Genomic DNA, 18427 nt, shown 5'->3' with positions numbered 1-18427 from the left:
CAGGCTTTACAGGAGGAAACCAGCCCATCATAAGCACAATTAAACAGGCTCTCATATTTTTAGAAGAAGCAAAATCAGTATCGATTTGCATTCTATGCAAGCTGATGGCTGGTAATACAGTTTCAATTACACATAGCTTACTAATTATTTCAACTACCATTTTAAGAATTGTCACCAAGTCTTGCTCTGAATATTCAAACACTAAATCGTTGTGGTGGGACTCTTGCCAGCAACACCCAGAGGGGCTACACAAGTATGCACAGTCTCCTCTTGTCACTCCATCTAAAGAACTCCATCAAACTATTTCTCTTTTGCAGCCTCTGTTCAAAAGCCAGTAAAGCCAGACAGGCTAACAGCTATCCTTGCTATCTCCATAGCATGCACTGATGGTTCCCAGATGCTTAAACTGTAAACCTGGCACTAAGCTAGAAGATGGCTGCTCAGATGAGGTTTGAGTCAAGGGACTTCTCGTTCTTTGACACCAAAGCAAAAGATCATACAATGCTATACAGCTGAAAAAACAGACGTTTATCAGAATGACTTATCCCAGACACCTTATCAGCTCATACGAAAGCAGAAAACAGTGTGAACTGAAGTCCATTCATAATTACGAAGCTTGATGGAAGTTACACACTAAGTATAACCACCTTTCAGTACATCCATAAACGCTATCAATGTGACAGCAAAAAACACACTGTTCCCATCAGCCACACCAGTCATGCAGATTCAACAACACAAGTTTTCACTGATGAACATTTCCAGTTCAAAGGCCAAAAACTCTCATCAAAGGAGCGTAGAACAGCTTAGGCCTTCCAAGCTCTATTAGATCCCCTAAACTTAAGAGCTGAAAGTCTGTTTCCTACTGGCTGCAAGAGCTCCTATCACACAGACACAGCATTATTGAGTTCCACAAGCCGCCAGAAAACTGTTCCTGAAAACAGAGCATTAATGCATGAGAGAACCATGCAGACAAAGCAATTCAACTACACAACGTTTCGGATTGGCTTGGTCTGGTTGGGGTTGTCTTGGAGTATTGTTGACTTTTGTTGTTGTGTTTTTTTGTTCGTTTCTGAGGGCTGCAAACAGTCACTAAGAGCTAGCAAGTAGGGTCACTGATATTTATTGTTTCATCTTATAAAAGCACTAACCGTAGATATTTCAGGATTCCTTAAGTATCTCTTTGAAACTGAAAGCTTTTTAAAGCAATCAACAATTCCTCTGAAGGCTTGAGCAACAAGTAGTTCAACTAATAAACAGCTGATTTCCACGTTTCTTGGTATTATCATAGTTATTGCAGGGTTTTGTTCTATTTCTAATTCAGTTCCATTCACATACACTGCAGTCTTCACTAGTCGAAAGCTATGGTCTTTATTTACAGAAATGTGCTACAGAGAAGCTATTTTAAGTTAATGACCAAGCTTATTCTCCCATTAAAGTGCTTTTTTCAGCCATGTACTCAGCACTCAAGTTGTTGGTTTTTTTTTTCCATGGCACTTTGTTTCACATTATGCTCAGTAGCCCATGCAACACATTGCATTTTGCAACCACATAGCCAATGGCCATTGGCAGACTTCCATCTCCCCTTTCTCAATATTACTGAAATAAATCAAGGTTCATTCACACATGGATGGCAGTAAAAACTCTTTACAATCTGCAAAGTCAAGTTAACCTCCCTTAATTATCAGCATCCACGAGATTTATTATGAATCTTGTTACGCTTGATTCATTGTTAGCTGGGACCACATCAGGTACCTCAGTTTTTGCTGGACATCCAGGTTGAAACACAACCTAAGGATAACGGACAAGAGCACAGGACCAGAGGCCAGATAAATGTTTCAAACTAACAACAGTACAAAAGGGAAGAAGATGCTTCATTTCAGAAAAAATCTCTTAACTACTTCACCAACTGCACCAGCAAAACTCAGTGTTAGTGGCTGAAATCATTACTATACAAGGACTTGTATAATACTCTAGAAAAAAGTTTTCAACTCTTCCTGAAAAAGAAATTCACTTAGATGGTTCAACTCCATTTCTCCTTTCAGTGAGCCTACTGCAAAAATTGTTCTTATGAGATTCACAGTAAGGCTTTATTTATTTCAAGTTGGAGTAATGCTTACAGACCTCTAAGCCTACAATTAGGTCACCAACTTGCTATCTCCATGGCTCCTGATAAACTCACAGCTGTTCGACTGAGTATTTATACATGTAACAACTGACGTATTTCCACCTGGTCTTCATGACAGAAGGATGACTATATAGAACTGCCACTTCCAAACAAAACTTGGGAAAGAGGAAAGGGAAACTGCTGAGCTGGTCTGCCCTTGACCCACGACACAAACAGACAACTCAGCTGTCGCTTATGTTTTGGTCATCTGAGAAGGAGCAGAAAGTGTATCCGAAATAAGACACGCTACCCAGCTGAAGCTCAATCCAGTCCACGGTCTTCTTTTTTTTTTCCCCTACCTGGAAAGAGATTTGGCTTAAGAAGGGAGAAGGAAAGAGTGGAAGGCAAATGCCCAAGAGAACTGTAAGCACATTTCCATGGATAAGATTGATTTACCAGCTGGAAAGGTCTACAGTTGGAAGAAGGCAACTCTAGCAGTCAAATTTAGGTGCGGGATTCAATTCTGTTCATCATTCTTTACATATAGTATAAAGTAAAATACATATGTAGTAGCCTAAACATAGACAGGTAGAAAATCCCTTTATCCCAGAGTGCAAAGGAAATAAAAATCCATGTTCTGCCAGATGGCTTATCCAGTGATCACAGGACAATGCAGGAAGGCTGAAGCTAGGAAACAGCAAAAGTGTCAACAGCAATGACTGATACAGTGTTGTTTGGAGGGTGGAGAGGTAGGAGAAGGGAATAAGAATACTTCCTGAACAGGTAAGCAGCAAGAACAATTACCATTCCTACACACAGGAACAAGAAAAAAAAAGAAGCCATTTCCGTGCATATTATTGCCAGAGGAGATAAGAAGAAAAGCCAAATGGAAAATACTTCTGTATATCATCAACTAACTCATTCTTTCCATTCTAAATTCCAGTGCCAACTTCCTCAGATTTCATACTCCCAAAGTGACAAAACATACTTAAAACATCACTACGCTCACAGTCTGCAGTTTCTAACTGCACTCACCCACGCTCTTGTTAACATGCATATCAGTTGTGCCATTACCTAGTAATTATCAATGATTTTACATAGAGTAGCTGCACCCCTTCAAATTGTGTACGTTTCCCCAAACCATGTGGGTTGTTGCAAAAAGCTAAGGGTTAAGGATCAGATGTTGAGCAACATATGCTTTTGGATGTGATACAGGAATAAAAATCACAGAATGCAAGCCTAATTTCTGAATTCAGAACTGTCTTAAAAGCTGCCACATTAGAAGCCACAACTGTTTTCTGACAGAGGTCAAACCACTACAGAAGTCTAGTGAAGCAAACCTTCACTTGAACAGATTGGTACACAAACCAACAACTTGTAATAGTGTAATAATGGAGTAAATAATGGAGGCTATCACAAGAAGAATTTGGAGATATTTGGTGACATTCAAAGTACAGCTTGCTGCTCTTACAGAATGGATTCAGGCAAACTTTCTCCGTTTACTCCACTGTAATCAAAAGGTGCTTGAATTTTCTTCACAGAACTGGGCCGTTTCTTTGCTTCACTGTTCTGAGACAATTACTGCTATCACTTGTGTTGGCATTCACATCAGAAAGGGCTACCAAAATTCCTACAGATTCTTTTGAACTGGTTCATCAGCAACCTAAAATTTAGCAGATCCAAGCATGTAGTCTACAAAACCAAAGAACACAGGAAAATAAAATGTTTTCCTAGAGGAATAACTGACTATTAAAGACACTTATTTATTTACAGGCAGATCTTTGGGTATGCATGCAGCCTATTGATGTACTGCATCATTTAAGACTTCAGTAGTAACTCAGAGCCTCTTCCCCTTTTTTCCCCCCCTTTCTCTATGATGCCCAAAGTAAACACTGACCCTCTTAGATAGGTTGTGGCTTGTTTAATAAGAACATGAGAAATCACGCCACCACCTGTACTGATTCACAGTTGCCATCAACAGGCAACAAAAAGTCAAATTCAAGTGCCATGTGGAAGGTTTTTTGTTGCTGTTGTTCATCCCCATTTGCAGACAATCTGAAACGCATGCTGCCTATCTGCAGTCAAGAAGCTCGAGCTGCATGCAAAGGAAGTACAGAAACCACAGACAAACCATGCGCACAGTGAACTTTAAGTCTTCCTGTATCACACATTTCTGCAGTTTCTCTATTTTCAGCATGCTGTTCCTGGCAAATGTAACAGCTCACTAGGCCCCAAACCAGGGAAAACGCAAATAAAGATTATGCCCTCAAAGAACGTTCTACATACAGCTTCCACTGGTCTACATTCACAGATATTACCAAAATACCTCAATCCTTTCAGCCAATATTTCTTATTCTAAGACTTGTTAAAATAGACTGCTTTTCAAGAACTCTGAAATTCTAGCTTAGTCTTCCCTACCATAACTTTGCTTTAATTCAAAGGCTCCGAGTCCAAAGCAGTCACAGCATTAACAGGAAGATCAAGTTATCATCTTGCCCTTTTTACACACAACTTGAAATACACAACTTGTATTTCCTGAATGAAAGTATAGTGTAAGCAGCTGAATAAAGACAGATTGAAATCAAGAATAGCTTAATGTTGGAAAATATCTCTAAGAGTAAGATAAAGGAGCAGATTTTAAAAACAGACGTGATAACATTTTGCAGCATTTCAGCAAAACCTGCTAACAGTTCAGAAATTGCCATTAACAGATGCATATTACATAAGTGCACACAGATTTGCAGATCCTTCAGATAATCAGCCTGGACCGCTGAAGCTTTTAATAGAAATATTTGTGGGCTATTGTTTGTGTGTCATTAATCTTTGCCAGGATAGAAGCTGTTTCCATAGCAGTCAAAATACATTTATATTGGGGTCACAAACTTGCCAGCGAAAGTCAGTAAAGCAGAAAAAGGTCACGTGGACACTCTAGGAGAGGAAAAGATCCAAGAAAACTGGGTAACATCACCAGCAGGACAGACTTGAATCATCAGGAGACTGTATCAAATAGCCAAAACCAGTTAGAATGTACCTAATTGCTAGCATCGCTTTGTACTGCCTTCAGTTTAGCAGAGAGCTCCTAAGTAGTTCTTTCAAACTTAACCAAATCAGAGATCAGTATTCCTGTTCTTTTTTCCCCTTTCAAATGGTGGCTTTAAAAAACAACAACAAACCCTCAATTACTTCAATCACTCTTCCATTTGTGGTTGCTTACTTTCTTTTAGTAGCCTCGAATCTGCCTTCAGCACTCACTGCCTTCACTGACACCACTAAGTCAGGAATGGTTGTAACCATTCAGATGAAATAAATGATCCAGAATAGCTCAACAGAAAGGACTAAGCCTCTCCCTCATACAAAGAGCCTAATAAAGCTTATTTTCAATACCTTCTGTTGTCCTAAAAGCCAACTAAGTGGCGCACTAGCTAGCCATACAGAAATTTCTATCCATGAAGCTTATTAACAAGAGGTAACAAGATCCAAACTGTTCTGGAATACAGCTCAAAACACAGAATCCACATCCCCAAAGCCTTCACTCCTTTGTTTTAATCTTACCAGGGGAAATCCTGCCAATCACTGCAGAAATGAGAAGACAAAAACCACCATAACAATCTCATCCAGAAAACAGATCTATCAGAGAACTCCTGCCCAGACTACTACCAATAGATAGATAAGGTGGTTTCAGTACCACATTCTTGGTTATACTGAGTACAAAATAAACGGCATCCCTACATTAAAACACACAGATCTGCATAAAGAACTATGTTCAGAGTCATTGACTTATCACATAACAGCTCACGGATATTTTGCCTACAGCATAGGTGGACATCAAGCATGTACAAACTTCTTGCAAGATTTCTAAGCTGTGAATAAGCATGGATATAGCAGGCCTGAAGATTCTATTTAGGCCTAAAATGATAAATCAAAAGTTAATAAGTTACTCTGAGTGATTTATGATGCATTATGCTTGTGAAGAGAGCTTACTGCTTTAGGTGGACATTAATACTTAAACAGCTTCTGGAAGACAAAGAAAATACCAACACAAGTATTTTTTAGCTAGTTGAAACATCCTTTGCCAGAAGATTGCCTGAGATTCAGACAAAGTAAAACACAGCACTGCTGGAAGTGCTTTGGAACTATCTGAATACATATGGTGCACATCACAGTAAGGTGATGAGTGACATAAGTTCAGGAGTGCATCTGAGAACCGAATCCGAGTTCTTCCAGTCACTGTATCACATCCCATCCTACTCCAGCTTATTAGAAAAAACATATTTAGCAGTACCTGTAACTAGCCCGCTGCAACAGTCTCCTTTCAGGTTAAGAGGATAGCATCACACAGCACAGAAGATTATTAACACAACATTTACCCTTCGTAAACAGAAGTTAAGGAGTAATCTGCAGGTTGAAGCCATAAACCAGAAGCAAACTAGTTCCATTTTTCAAAGATGACCTCAAGTGCTTTATTGCCTGATGCCTATTCAATCCTAGTAACCTCTTCACCTACTCCAGCACTCCCAAAGGGAATACTGAGGAGGAAAAAAAAACTCACACATTAAAAAAATTGAGGTTCTAAACTAGCAAACCTTCAACAATTTCTATATGCACTGAGGAAGTTGGATAGAAAGTAGGAAGAAGGATATCTGTAGAATATCATCCATAAACAGTCCAACATTGATTAAGTTCAGTACAAAGTTGAAGTTATCTCAAAAGGAGCTTGAAGTCCTGGGGACTACAGAGAGCCTCCATAACAACACTTCCAAGGCCCATATGAAAAGTTGGGTGCCACTGGTCAGGACAAGAATTTTAACAGTATATTTGAAGACCTGTAGATGTATCAGTTTAGACAAAAGCCCTCGAAATCCCCACTCCCCCACCCCCACCCCTCACACTATAATTCCTGCAATTTAGAATAGGAATTGTGCACCAAGTACACCAGGAGAATGTTCTTCAGTCATTGTGCAGGCACATGATCAAGCTAAAACCATGGAATCAATATTTAAAGTTTAAGAGTCAAAAATAGTAACTTGGTACCATCTGCTATTACAAAACACACACTCTGCCAAGAGAAAGTCTTATGCCCAGCTGCAAACTTGCATGGCATTTAGTATTTCTCTTAAAGCCCAAACATTACAGCCATTATGCCTGCATTTCCATTATTCAGAAGTTCACAGCTCTCAAGACAAGCCTGAAAACAAGAACCTAAAGGCTGGCACAGAAAAGTGCTCAGCTTTTCATACAACCCAACCATGAGCCAGGAGATGCAGTTAGCAATCTCTAAAAGAGGCTGCTGGACTTGACAGGAAGTGAAAGTTTCTGAAGACATTCATGACAGGAAGCACCAAGGCTGCCACTGCTTAGCACAGACTGTCACACACTGTATGGAGAACCTGGGTGACAGTTGAAACTGTGCTGTTTAACAAGCTGCTGGCATGAAATAGAACAACACAAAAAAAATAAGGAAGAGGATAGCATGGCCCTGAGGGAAGTTACTAACCAAAAGGCACTGAAACTACACCACACCACACACTGCATCCATACAGACAACCACCGATATCTTGCTGTCATATGCACTACTCAAGCAGACAGCTCTCTAAGGACCTGCACAGCATGTCTCCAGAGACTTCTATTGGGATCCCTTCCAAAGAAGGATACTTTCCCATTTGCCCACAAGATTTTAGTTATAGAGCTAAGAGTTTTTATTTTAAGCCACAAGAACCCAAAACAAATCTCATTTAAGAGATCTGATTCTTCAATTCTCAAACCCACCTGAACTAACATATTTATTTCCATAAGAAAACACTGCATCTTCAAAACGTACTTATCCAATTATATTTATTGTCTTGCAACCAGCCAGCTATAAATTGAACCACAGCCATCCCTGGAGCTGACATCCCTTTGAGGTAAGATTATTTTCCCAAGCAGAGGTCTTCTAACAGCTGAAGCTCCAGAATGTACTTTAAAGCTCCCTTCTCTCTTTCAGGGTCACCTTTGTAAAAGTCTGAAGGAATCAGACCATTGTTTATACTTCTGCAGGTAATTAGTCTGGCTCCTTTCCCCATGTCATTTATCAAGCTGTCAATTGTATCAATTACAGCACAAACACTCAAGAATATGGCTACGTTTTGCTCTTCAGCAAAAGGTGTTTTCAAATCTGAGACCTGAAGCCAGTAACTGTTTTGTGCCCCAATATCAATAAGCAACTGAAAGTAAGTTTAAACTTGACTCCAAAAATGTCAGGCTCCCTGTATGAGCAAAGTTAAAGAAGTCCAGTGAGATCTGAAGGTGTCAGACATTCATGGATTTACACCTTTCAGTCTTCAGTATTTTGGACTTTGTAGAGTTGAGAACGGAAATCCAATAAAGACCCAATAACAGACGCTGTCACATACCTTCATTTATGAGGATTTGCTATAACTGTGAATCTACCACAACAAGTAATAAGATGGAGACACACAGTGACATTGCAGCAGTTTTAATAACACAGTTATGCTCACAGGCCATTATTTTAAACACTGATCAGAAACGCAAGGTAGACAACGGCTATCCTCACAATGAATTCGATTCAATTTTGATCTAAAACTGCAACAGCCTTAAAACATATGCAGAATTAGAGCACAGTTATAACTGTTAAGAGTGTATATTTATTCCAAGATGCGACTGTACATCCCCCCTGGACCAGCAGGATGTAATGGTTTTCCAGTAGCATGTTAACAGTCAATCAAATTCTAGGTCCAGACCCCTCAGCTTGCTCTTGCTGCACATAAGTTTTCGTCTGGTTTTCCATTTTGTTTTAATGCAGATAGAAGATGGCACGTCAGAGCCAGTATCTCTGCAGTCAGGTCTCTCAGCAAAGCAAAATGCAAACAGCTTTAAAAGAAAAAAAAAAAAAAGACTACAGGATGCCACAGCTATGTGATACAAGACCTTTTTTGGTTGTCAGAGTTGAACGAGCAACTTCTGAAACATTCCCAGCTCAGCTAGTCCAGAAAGCTGAGAGATTTTATAAGAATTGTACTTTGGCTTCAGCAGGCTGATGATTATGGTGTGCCTGCAGCACAGCGTACCCTCCAGAGCACAGAAGCTATAGCTCGCTGTTGTCTCTGCAACTAAAGCTCAGTATTAAACCGAGCTTCAGCTAAGATATCAAGACAGATAGAATTAAAACTGAAGCGTCAACAAAGGTGAAGATGAACCTCCCAACTGAAAAGTCAGAAGTCAGAAAGTTGCTCAGATAATTTTTACAGGTTGTTACAGTAAAAAAAAAAAAAAAAAAAAATAGAAATCTGACCCATGAAAATACTATTCAGCTCATCACTACTACCTGTAATAAAAAAAACACACTGATGACCAGATGCATTATCATTTCACTGTACTACAGAATCTCATAGCTGACATTCACCTATTGTTTGCTTTTAACTGTTTTTCATAGCTACTGCCTACGGAAAACTCCATTGGTAAACCACAGCATCTCATATGCTATACTTGATGTATCACTTACAGGCTACATCAAGTGCATTATGTAACCTATCCTGGATTACCTACAGGAGTCATAACTCCAGGTAACCAAATTCAATTCAGCCCCCCTTCCAAGCAGTAACTAGCACAGATTGTTCTTGAACAGCTTGCCTTTTAAACTCACTGCTTAACTTCTGTCTTGCTTGGAAGACAGCACCCAGCCTCCTTCTCCCTCAGCAGCTCATGCACTGCACACAGTAATAAAACCAGCACTGCACTGATGGTAGAGTAAGAAAGGCAGTGACACATCAGCCAGATGCATTCATGAACTGTAACTGACAACTGACTGCCCTGTCCTTTCTGGAAAGGAAATAGAAGGTGAAGGACTGATACAGCACATACTAGGCATGTGGTACACAGTTCCCCATGCTTGTGGTTTACCAGCAAAGTGCTTTCAGCTAATGTAAATATCATTCTAGCTACAGTTTCTAAATCATTCTTCCTTTAAAAAAAGAAAGATGCTACCCAAATGAAGGAAGGCCTCCAAATCCTCAACAAATACACAGCTCAAGACAGCTCAATCTTCCCTTCCATATTTCAGAAGTCACTTATTTGAGCAACAGAACCCACAGCAATAACTCCACGCAAAGTTTTGCATAGACCTCACCAGCCTGTATTGTTCTGTAGACCACAGGTTAACAAGCACCTTGTTTAAAAGTGACTCAAACTGAAACAAGGACTCAGAGGGTGACACATAGTCTCCAAGATTTGGCTTTCATAATTGACTCTTACTACCTTTGGCATTAACTTTATCTACCAGGTGTAAGAGGCCTAACAGGAAGAGACATCACAGTTTTGCCATAACAGTACCTGAGCTGTACAAAGAGGTGACAAAAGACTCACCGCTCCAATGTAACTTAAGAAGTCTCAACAGTAACATGGTTATACAGGAAGAGACAATTTAACTACAATAGCAAACAGCAGCAGAAACCACTTTTGCTAACTTCTACCTACTTCAATACTATTAAAGCAGTAACCCTAACTACTACTTCACTAAATCTATGAGATGCGCTTATGGCAACAGTAGGAGGCACACTTGACTCAGAATAACTAGAGCCAAGATGAACCTACACAATGAGAATAAAAGAATTAGAAGGCTAACATTGAACAACATCCTTGCAGTAAGCGAAGCTGAGTAGCGGCCCTAAGCAGTTGCTGCTGAGCTCTTCCCATCTCCCCCATACTCCCAGAAGGGCAGCTACTTCACGCTTAAATACCTGCATCCAATATTTAAACTAGGTTCGGTTACAGTTTGTAGCCTGCTTGTAGGAGCAAGGATTATCTATCAGCCATGCCCTCCTTAGACTTTTGTTAGTTATCTATCAGCAACCTTAAAATACTCAGTTCCTTCTAATCAGACCTTTCCATCATCTTCAGATTAAGAAAAATTAAGACTGGGCCAGGACCTCTCCAGGACCCAGAGGTTCTCACAGCAGTAAGTTACCCATAGAACATCATGTCTTTCTCCTATTTCCACTACAATTCAATACATCAAGCGTAAAGAATTACAATGCTGCTGGAAAACCTTCTTAAGGATACAGAATAATATGCTCCAAGGAATCATCAGTACCGTGGGAACCCGAGCCATACTTGATAAAATGCAACCACACTCCTTTTGAGAAGGAACTGATATTCCCAGATTTTACCTCTTGTCTCTACAGAGGACATCAAAATTAGATGATCTCTGGCAGAGTGACTTCACAATGATGGACAACGCAACTATTACACATTCCTCCACAATGTCTTTGATCCACACAATTCCTGCTCAGCATTTAAACACTAATTCAAATGAACTGAAAGCAGCCAGCATATTCCTTTCTTCCAAGCAGAACTTTAAGAAACTGAAACACCAAAAGCATGTTGAAAAGTCCAAAGGAAAGTAATTCCAACAAGTTGCGATACATCCTCATCAACTCCATAAGAGTGCAGAGATGAACAACTGAGCCTGCATGGCCTCATTGTGGCAGCACTACAGTGGCAGTGGAGAAGACTCTCGAGAGGTGGGACACCTTGGATGTCTACACTTGCTAGCATAAGCAGAGGTATAAAAAAAAGTGGTTTTTAGCAGTAAAATGACATGTCAAGGCAATTAAAAACAAGCACAAGTTAGTAAGGGTTGCTATAATATAACATGGAAGAAACTGACTCGCGATTCCATTAAATAAGGATGCTTTGAAGATGAGTAAATCTTCAACACAAGTCAAACAAGAAAACCAAGATGACACTAATCTTGACCATTTCATGAATTCAGACATTGACAGAAAACATGCACAAAGAATTTCATTGTCCTGTCAACATTTATGTTTTCCTAGATAAAGAAGAGTATGTAGCCATCAAATCAACAGTTCCCAGGTTCCTCCTTTTATTTCTAGACGCAATAAAACAAGACCTTATCTTAACACCCCTCACCATACAGAGTAGCTCCTTCAAGAAATACTTCTAAAAGCTACAAAAACCAAGTTTATGTTTTAAAAGCATCACTTTGTATTCACTCTCCTTATGAGAGGAAAGCTACAGCCTTGAAAATAATTTCACTTGCCTTCAGTATCCTCAAGAAGAACATGCAACATTTTCCCCCAACCAATATTTGCAGTCTCACTGTCATTTTAGAAACTACGCATGGAATTCTTCAAACAACAGAAAGTTCAGCAACACGCTCTTCATAAATGAGCTTTTTTATTACATTGCTTCAAAGAAGATGCTTCTTTGGACCATTTGTTCACATAGCATGGAAGATGACTAAGACTGTTCAACAGAGGCGATGTTATCTGAAAGTGACTGATGCCGAGCTGTCATTAGTTTCTGATCAGTAAGTACACTGTAAAGATTAAAACGGATTTCTGAGGTTAACGTACATGAACTCCAAAATTACAAAGATTAAAATTTCAAATAGAAATCACATCTTCTTGGAGGATTAATCTCAGTTCAAACTGCATTCTGCTTAAGCAGAGCCCAACGCTACTTAAAATTCACACTCAGAAGACTTCCACAAGAAGAACAGCATGTAGGAAAGATGCGTGCTTAAAGGTCTCAGAAAACTGGAAGCTCACTTCCACAGCCACTAAGCGTAGAGCAAGGGTAATAACATAATCTACAAAGGTACTGTTGAAGGATGAGATACAAAATTGCTTTTGAAGAGAACAAAGTCTCCCTATAGTACTGCAGGGAGCTATCTGCTCTGATCCTCCTCCAAAGCTCCTGGGATTTTGACCCAATGCTCTTTTGTCTGCCCTAAATTGCATCAGAACACACAGAATAATGAAGCCACAGTATACGAATCCCTCTGTAGACTGTACTGAAACAACACTAAAAAGTAAGCACTATCTTTTTAATTTAACACTGAGGCACTGAAAGCCAAATACTACACCAGATACTTGCTCCTGGTACCCCAGCTCTTCCCACTTCTTTTAAAGCTGTTGCACAGCAACCTGTCTCTCAGTTATACAAGCTCCGACTTGTGTGAACTAAGGGTGTTTCTGCCATCATTAGATCAGGCTTGGGAGAACTGTGGCCCTATTCTCACTTCAGTTTTATCCACCAGTCATCTGCAAAGGTTAAGCGTGAGGCTTTTCAAAGCTTCATAAAGGATATGATTCATTTCATCCTTGTACCTGTATCAAGCAAGAACCCTAGCTCTTAGAATAAAAAACAGCTTCGCACAACTCAGCATGATGCACTAAATGACTTAGGATATACTCTAAGCCTGCAATAACCCAGTGCCACAAACATACAAAGCACCTGTGAAATTGAACTTTAACATTTTTCTAAGAGAGTCGCCTAAAAACAAATTTTGAAAAGCTGCTGCCATTAATTCATGACAATTTTTCCCTTGGCCTGTCTGAACTGCATTTGAGTACTTCTACAGACCTCCAAGTTACCTTCTGCTGGTGGTAAAATGCAAGATGGCACAAGAAACAGAAGTGCAGTACGTTCTCTTAAGATAAAAAAATAATAAGAATAATAATTCAGACTCCAGGCTGCACCTTTCTCCAAAGGGGGTGACCCGGGTAAGGTCTGCAGTTCCCTGTCTACATAGACCTCAAATGGATGGGTTTTTAATCACCCTCAAGCATGCAGCCAAGCACCTAGGAGCCCAGCCATGTTCTGGCAATTCATTTTTATTTGCTTTACCTGTAGCTCGCACCAGGCGACTTCCACAGTGGTATCAGTATCCAGTCCTTTATATACAGTTTTGAAAGAGCCTCTTCCAATCTCGATGTCAAACTTCAGGAAGCGGCCATCGGGGGAGATGCCCACCGCCTTGGTCTCCAGCTCCTCTATGTCCTCCTGCTGTGCCCTCCGCTCCTCAAACTCTCGGCTGGCAGCTGACGTGCTGCCAGCGGTGCTGGTGGGGGGCAGAGTGGTGGCCTCATCCTCCTCCTCTTTGGGCAGCAGTGGGGCAGCATCCTTGGTGGCAGGGGGCTCCTCCGCAGAGCGTCCTTCTAGGGGGAGCGGGGCGGGCGGCGGGGGCTGCTGCAGCAGCGAGGGGGCCTGCGAGGCGCCGACAGCGATGCAAGACGTGCGGATGCACTCGGGAGGAGAGACCAAGGGAGCAGCGCTGCCTCCCGACACGGGGGCTGAAGGTGCGGCGGGCTGCAGGCTGGGCAGCTCCAAGGCCGTCGCGTTGGAGTCGCAGATCACGCTCCGGCGGAAGAAGCGGTGCTCGGTGGCTGCCGCCCCTCGGCTGTCCTTGTCCATGGTGTGGCGGCGGCGACGGTACTCCTCGCTACGGCCTCCGCTCCCCGCTCCACCGCTCGCTCCGCCGGTCCCGGAGGCTGCGTGCTCGGCGGCTCCCAGCTTCTCCCCGACGGAGCTGTCCGAGCTGGAACCGTTCTTGGGGGGCGGCGGCGGGGGAGCCAGGAAGCGGGGAGCCGGGGATGTACCGTCCGCGGCTCCCCCCGACATCGCGGCCCGGGGAAGCGCCGCTGGGGTGAGGAGGGGCTGGGGGAGGCGAGGGGGGAGGCTCACTGCGCGGGGAGCGCGCCCGGCCGCGGCCGAAGCCGCAGCTGCGAGGCAGGAGGGTCCCAAGGGCTCCCGGCGGCGGAGCTGGGAGGCGGCTGCTGGGGAGGCTGGGCCAGCGGGGCGGCTCCCCGCTTAGCGTCTGCATCCATCCTGCAGCGGGGCAACGGGCAGCGGGGCCGACATGGAGCACCGCGAGAGAGCCGGGGCGCGGGGCCGGGCGGGGAGGGGAGGGAAGGAAGGGCGAGAGAAGGCCGGGGCAGGCCCGAGAACCCCCGGAGCGAAAGCCCGCGGGGAGGGGAAGGGGCGGCAGGCCGCGGAGGCAGCAGCCGCCGCGCTCAGTCACTCGCGGCGGGCGGGCCCGGCGCCCTCAGCCCGCCGCGAGGGCAGGGAAAGGGGCCGCGGGGCTCAGCCCCGCCTCGCAGGGACGCCCATGGCGGCCGCGGCCTCCCCCTCCCGCCAGGCAGCCACCGCCCGCGCGAGGCCGGGCCGGGCCGCGCTCCCTCAGCAGCAGAAGCGGCGGCCGCCGCCGACCGCCGCCTCGCGGGAAGCCGGAAACCCTCCTCCTCCTCCTGCTGCCGCCCCCCGCCGCCTCTCCTCACCGGGGACCGCCCGCCGCCTCACACCGGGGAAACGGGAGCGGAGGCCGCGCGAGTCCGGGTGGCGCCCCGCGCCGCGGCGGGGAGGAGGGAGCGGAGGCGCAGCGGCCGCCTCGGGGCCGTCTCCGCGCTAAATGGCGACGGACGCCCGAAACCGACACACAGCAGGGAGGGGGAGGGGAGCCGCCGGGCACGCCTCCTGCCGCGCACGCGCGCCCGCCCTCGAGCCCTCCCCGGCCGTCGTTTCTCGGGGGGCCGCGGCTCGTTCCCGTCGTGCCCCGCGCCGCGCGCAGAGCCTCGTGGGAGTTGTAGTTGTAGTTGCGGTGCAGGCCCTGGTGCCGCGGCCTAGCGGGCACACAGCCTAAATCCTAAATAAAAAGGCTAAAAAAGCCTAAAGGTTTTTTAAGAGTCATTTTAAAGCAATTTAGAGGAAGTTGTGCGTTGCGTTGCTGATGTGAGGCCTTGCAGAGCTCTGCAAACCCCCAACCACAAAACCCCAAGCCAAGCAGTTGTCGTGTGCTCGCACTCCTCTTCTAAACAATTTAACTCTTCACATTAACTGGAATAGCGCTGTCTTCTCTATATCAGCCTCTCTTTGTAACAACAAACGACATAGTGATACAGTCATCACAAAAGGAACAAAGTGTGCTTTGTTGTACAGCTCTCCAGCAAAGACTTCTGCGTTGCTTAATCCTTCTCAATCCTACCTTTATGGGAAAAGTCGATTCGAGTTAGCATATTCTTTTTGGTCTGCTTGAACTGCATTGACACAACTGAGTAATTACTTTTCAGAACGACGCTGCGCTAAATGGCATGATTTGATTAGCAGTTGTGACTGGATCAAAACTGATAAACTCATAAGTCAATCTGTTCCATCCTTACTGCACCACCCGCACCGGCAGTTGACCATCAACGTTTTTAACACCAAGCAGGGTTTGAGTTCACTAACCTCTTGACTACTGGTATTTGTGCATCCCTTCGTAATGGAGTGAAGATTCATTTGCGGTATCAGGTGGTGCATCTGAATACTATTAAGAGCAGTAAGACACAGTAGAAGAGCTCCGGCAAGGACTTTCAGCCAAGGCCCTATAGGTGACCTGTGCCATCCTATCTTCACTGCTGCTCTTACCTTCTAGAGCTCCATTCAAGCAAAAGTCTGCTTTCCTCCATTGCCTGCTGTATTTTTACAAGCTCTTTGGGTGGGAAAAGTAGCAAACTCAGGAGTAGACCTTACTCCATCCTGATGCTTGTTGCAACATAATGAGCACGTACCTAAAATAACACAGTGACAGATCATCGCTTGTGGTGTAAGCCTACAGCCTTCTTGGTGAATTCCACTTGCAGCATCAGACATCAGCAGCAGGCAACCCGCAGGCCCGCACCCAGCCCTCTACCTACCAAATGATCCACTGCAGAGGTGCTGAGGCTGCAACTGGGAACCACCTCCCACTAGTCTACGTGTGGTTACAATGCAACATTGCGTGCAGGCTCTCTTACACAAGTTTGTTTCACCCACTGCCCTTAAATATATTTTCCCTTACTTAACTAAGCAAAATCTTTATAGGAGAGACCTGAAGCCCCGCGGTGCAGAGCCACAGAGAGCCTGAGGCGGTCTCCTACTAGAAAACTGTGGTAATTATGTAAAGAAGCACCTCCCAGGTGTCTGATCCAGCACATTCCTCAGTACTCCTGAAACTCATTCTTGCGTAATGAGTTGAGTACGAGGGCCCTAGTACCCAGTTCTTCTCACTGGCACCTCTACTGGGAAGAGGTGGATATAACAATCATCTCTGAAAATAATAATTGAAAAGGCTGAGGTGGGAATGATGGATTTTGCCTTCTGTGGCTCACAAAATAAAATAAAATAAAATAAAATAAAATAAAATAAAATAAAATAAAATAAAATAAAATAAAATAAAATAAAATAAAATGGAACGATTTTGGCAATTACATTTGATGTGGGTGTTGTTTTCATTTTGTCAATCTAAAAAAAGACAAATGTAATAAACAGTGTCGGATTGCTTGCTCTTCAATTTTACTCCTTCCTTCCTTCCTTCCTTCCTTCCTTCCTTCCTTCCTTCCTTCCTTCCTTCCTTCCTTGTCCATTAAAATGTGATTTGACTCAATGGAAAACCTCAGAATTTCAGCAAGATTTTAGAAAGCTTTAAATTCTATACATGTTCTAAGTTTAGAAACAAGTAATTAAAATTGTTTAAATGCCAGAAATCCTCAGCCATTTAAAGAAATGTCTTTTTCTCCTGTTGCTGTAAGAAAAAAAAAAATATATAAAAATCCATCGAAATAAGGATTCTGACTGTGCTTGGGAAATTACAGGCAATGAGACTTAAGTGATCTTCTGATTAAATCCAAAGGGCTGACACTTGACACGGTAAAAATATCCTCCTTCTGTCAAGCCTCTTTCAGTTACAGTCATCATGCTTGGAACTATAATAGTTTAAAACGTTACAGTGAATGAAGTGTGATTTTGAAGTTGACTGAATCAGAAACTCTTTTTCTCATTCGCTTTCCATGATGAAATTTCACTCACCATTGGCATGCCTCACCTGCCCATGTGACAAAGCATTAATGTGAAACAGCTATTCTCTATTTTCTCTTATGCAATACGTTATGCAATACAGAAGGCTATGCCATATTTTTGATGCATGTGATTTTATTCCAGAACCAAAGTGCTTTTCAAAAGAAAGCTCGTCATGTCAGTTTTATTGCACATTATGAAGTTGCAGCTACGGTGCTATATAACAATTGTGACAAGCCAAATGTTTCTACTGCAGTTTCTTCTTTTTCCATGATCTTTCTAGAATCCAGGCTTCTGCCACAGTGTTCATTAATGCCGCTTCTTGCTGGAAGTTGGTGGGACAAGGTGTTTCAGGATTTTGCATTTGAGAAATTAGAGTGTTAACTTTCCAGATAACCAGTTTTCATTGGTTTGTTTCCCCCTAGAAAAGTCTATTTTAATTGGAAAATTGTTCAGAAAGCTTACATTTCTTTTAGCCTTTTTATCTTTAATGAGCTTTTGTACTATCGAGTAGCTCTGGAAGGCAGGTCACTGACTATGAAATCATTCATTTGTAGCTTTGGAAACCATTCTTGGGCAGATTTAAAGTCTTCATACTCTGTAATAGGTGATCCTTCAGGTGGTAAGTCCTGCCAAAGCCTCTGAACGTGGGTGCTCTCTCCACTAGCAGAGAAGATGGGAACTGGATGAAGAGCGGGAACTGCCAGTCTCACA

At 43.2% G+C, this 18427-nt stretch overlaps 1 protein-coding gene across 12 annotated transcripts in view; it reads right to left on the bottom strand.

The window, feature by feature from the left end:
- Positions 1 to 15358, bottom strand: part of WNK1 (WNK lysine deficient protein kinase 1) — a 98817-nt gene extending 83459 nt beyond the window's left edge. For 6 of the 12 annotated variants that reach the window (XM_072355097.1, XM_072355115.1, XM_072355107.1 and 3 more), the window contains exon 1: positions 13751 to 15358. In XM_072355097.1, the coding sequence (XP_072211198.1) occupies positions 13751 to 14524 (774 nt within the window). In that variant the 5' untranslated portion in view covers positions 14525 to 15358. The remainder of the gene's footprint in view (positions 1 to 13750) is intronic. The other 6 variants (XM_072355146.1, XM_072355193.1, XM_072355155.1 and 3 more) reach the window with 2 other exon arrangements.
- Between the last annotated feature and the right edge of the window lie 3069 nt (positions 15359 to 18427).

This window comes from Excalfactoria chinensis, chromosome 1, assembly GCF_039878825.1.
Source record: "Excalfactoria chinensis isolate bCotChi1 chromosome 1, bCotChi1.hap2, whole genome shotgun sequence".
Taxonomy (NCBI): Eukaryota; Metazoa; Chordata; class Aves; order Galliformes; family Phasianidae; genus Excalfactoria; species Excalfactoria chinensis.
The sequence above is the reverse complement of the archived record's forward strand: the minus strand, read 5'-3'. Positions and strand labels throughout refer to the sequence as shown.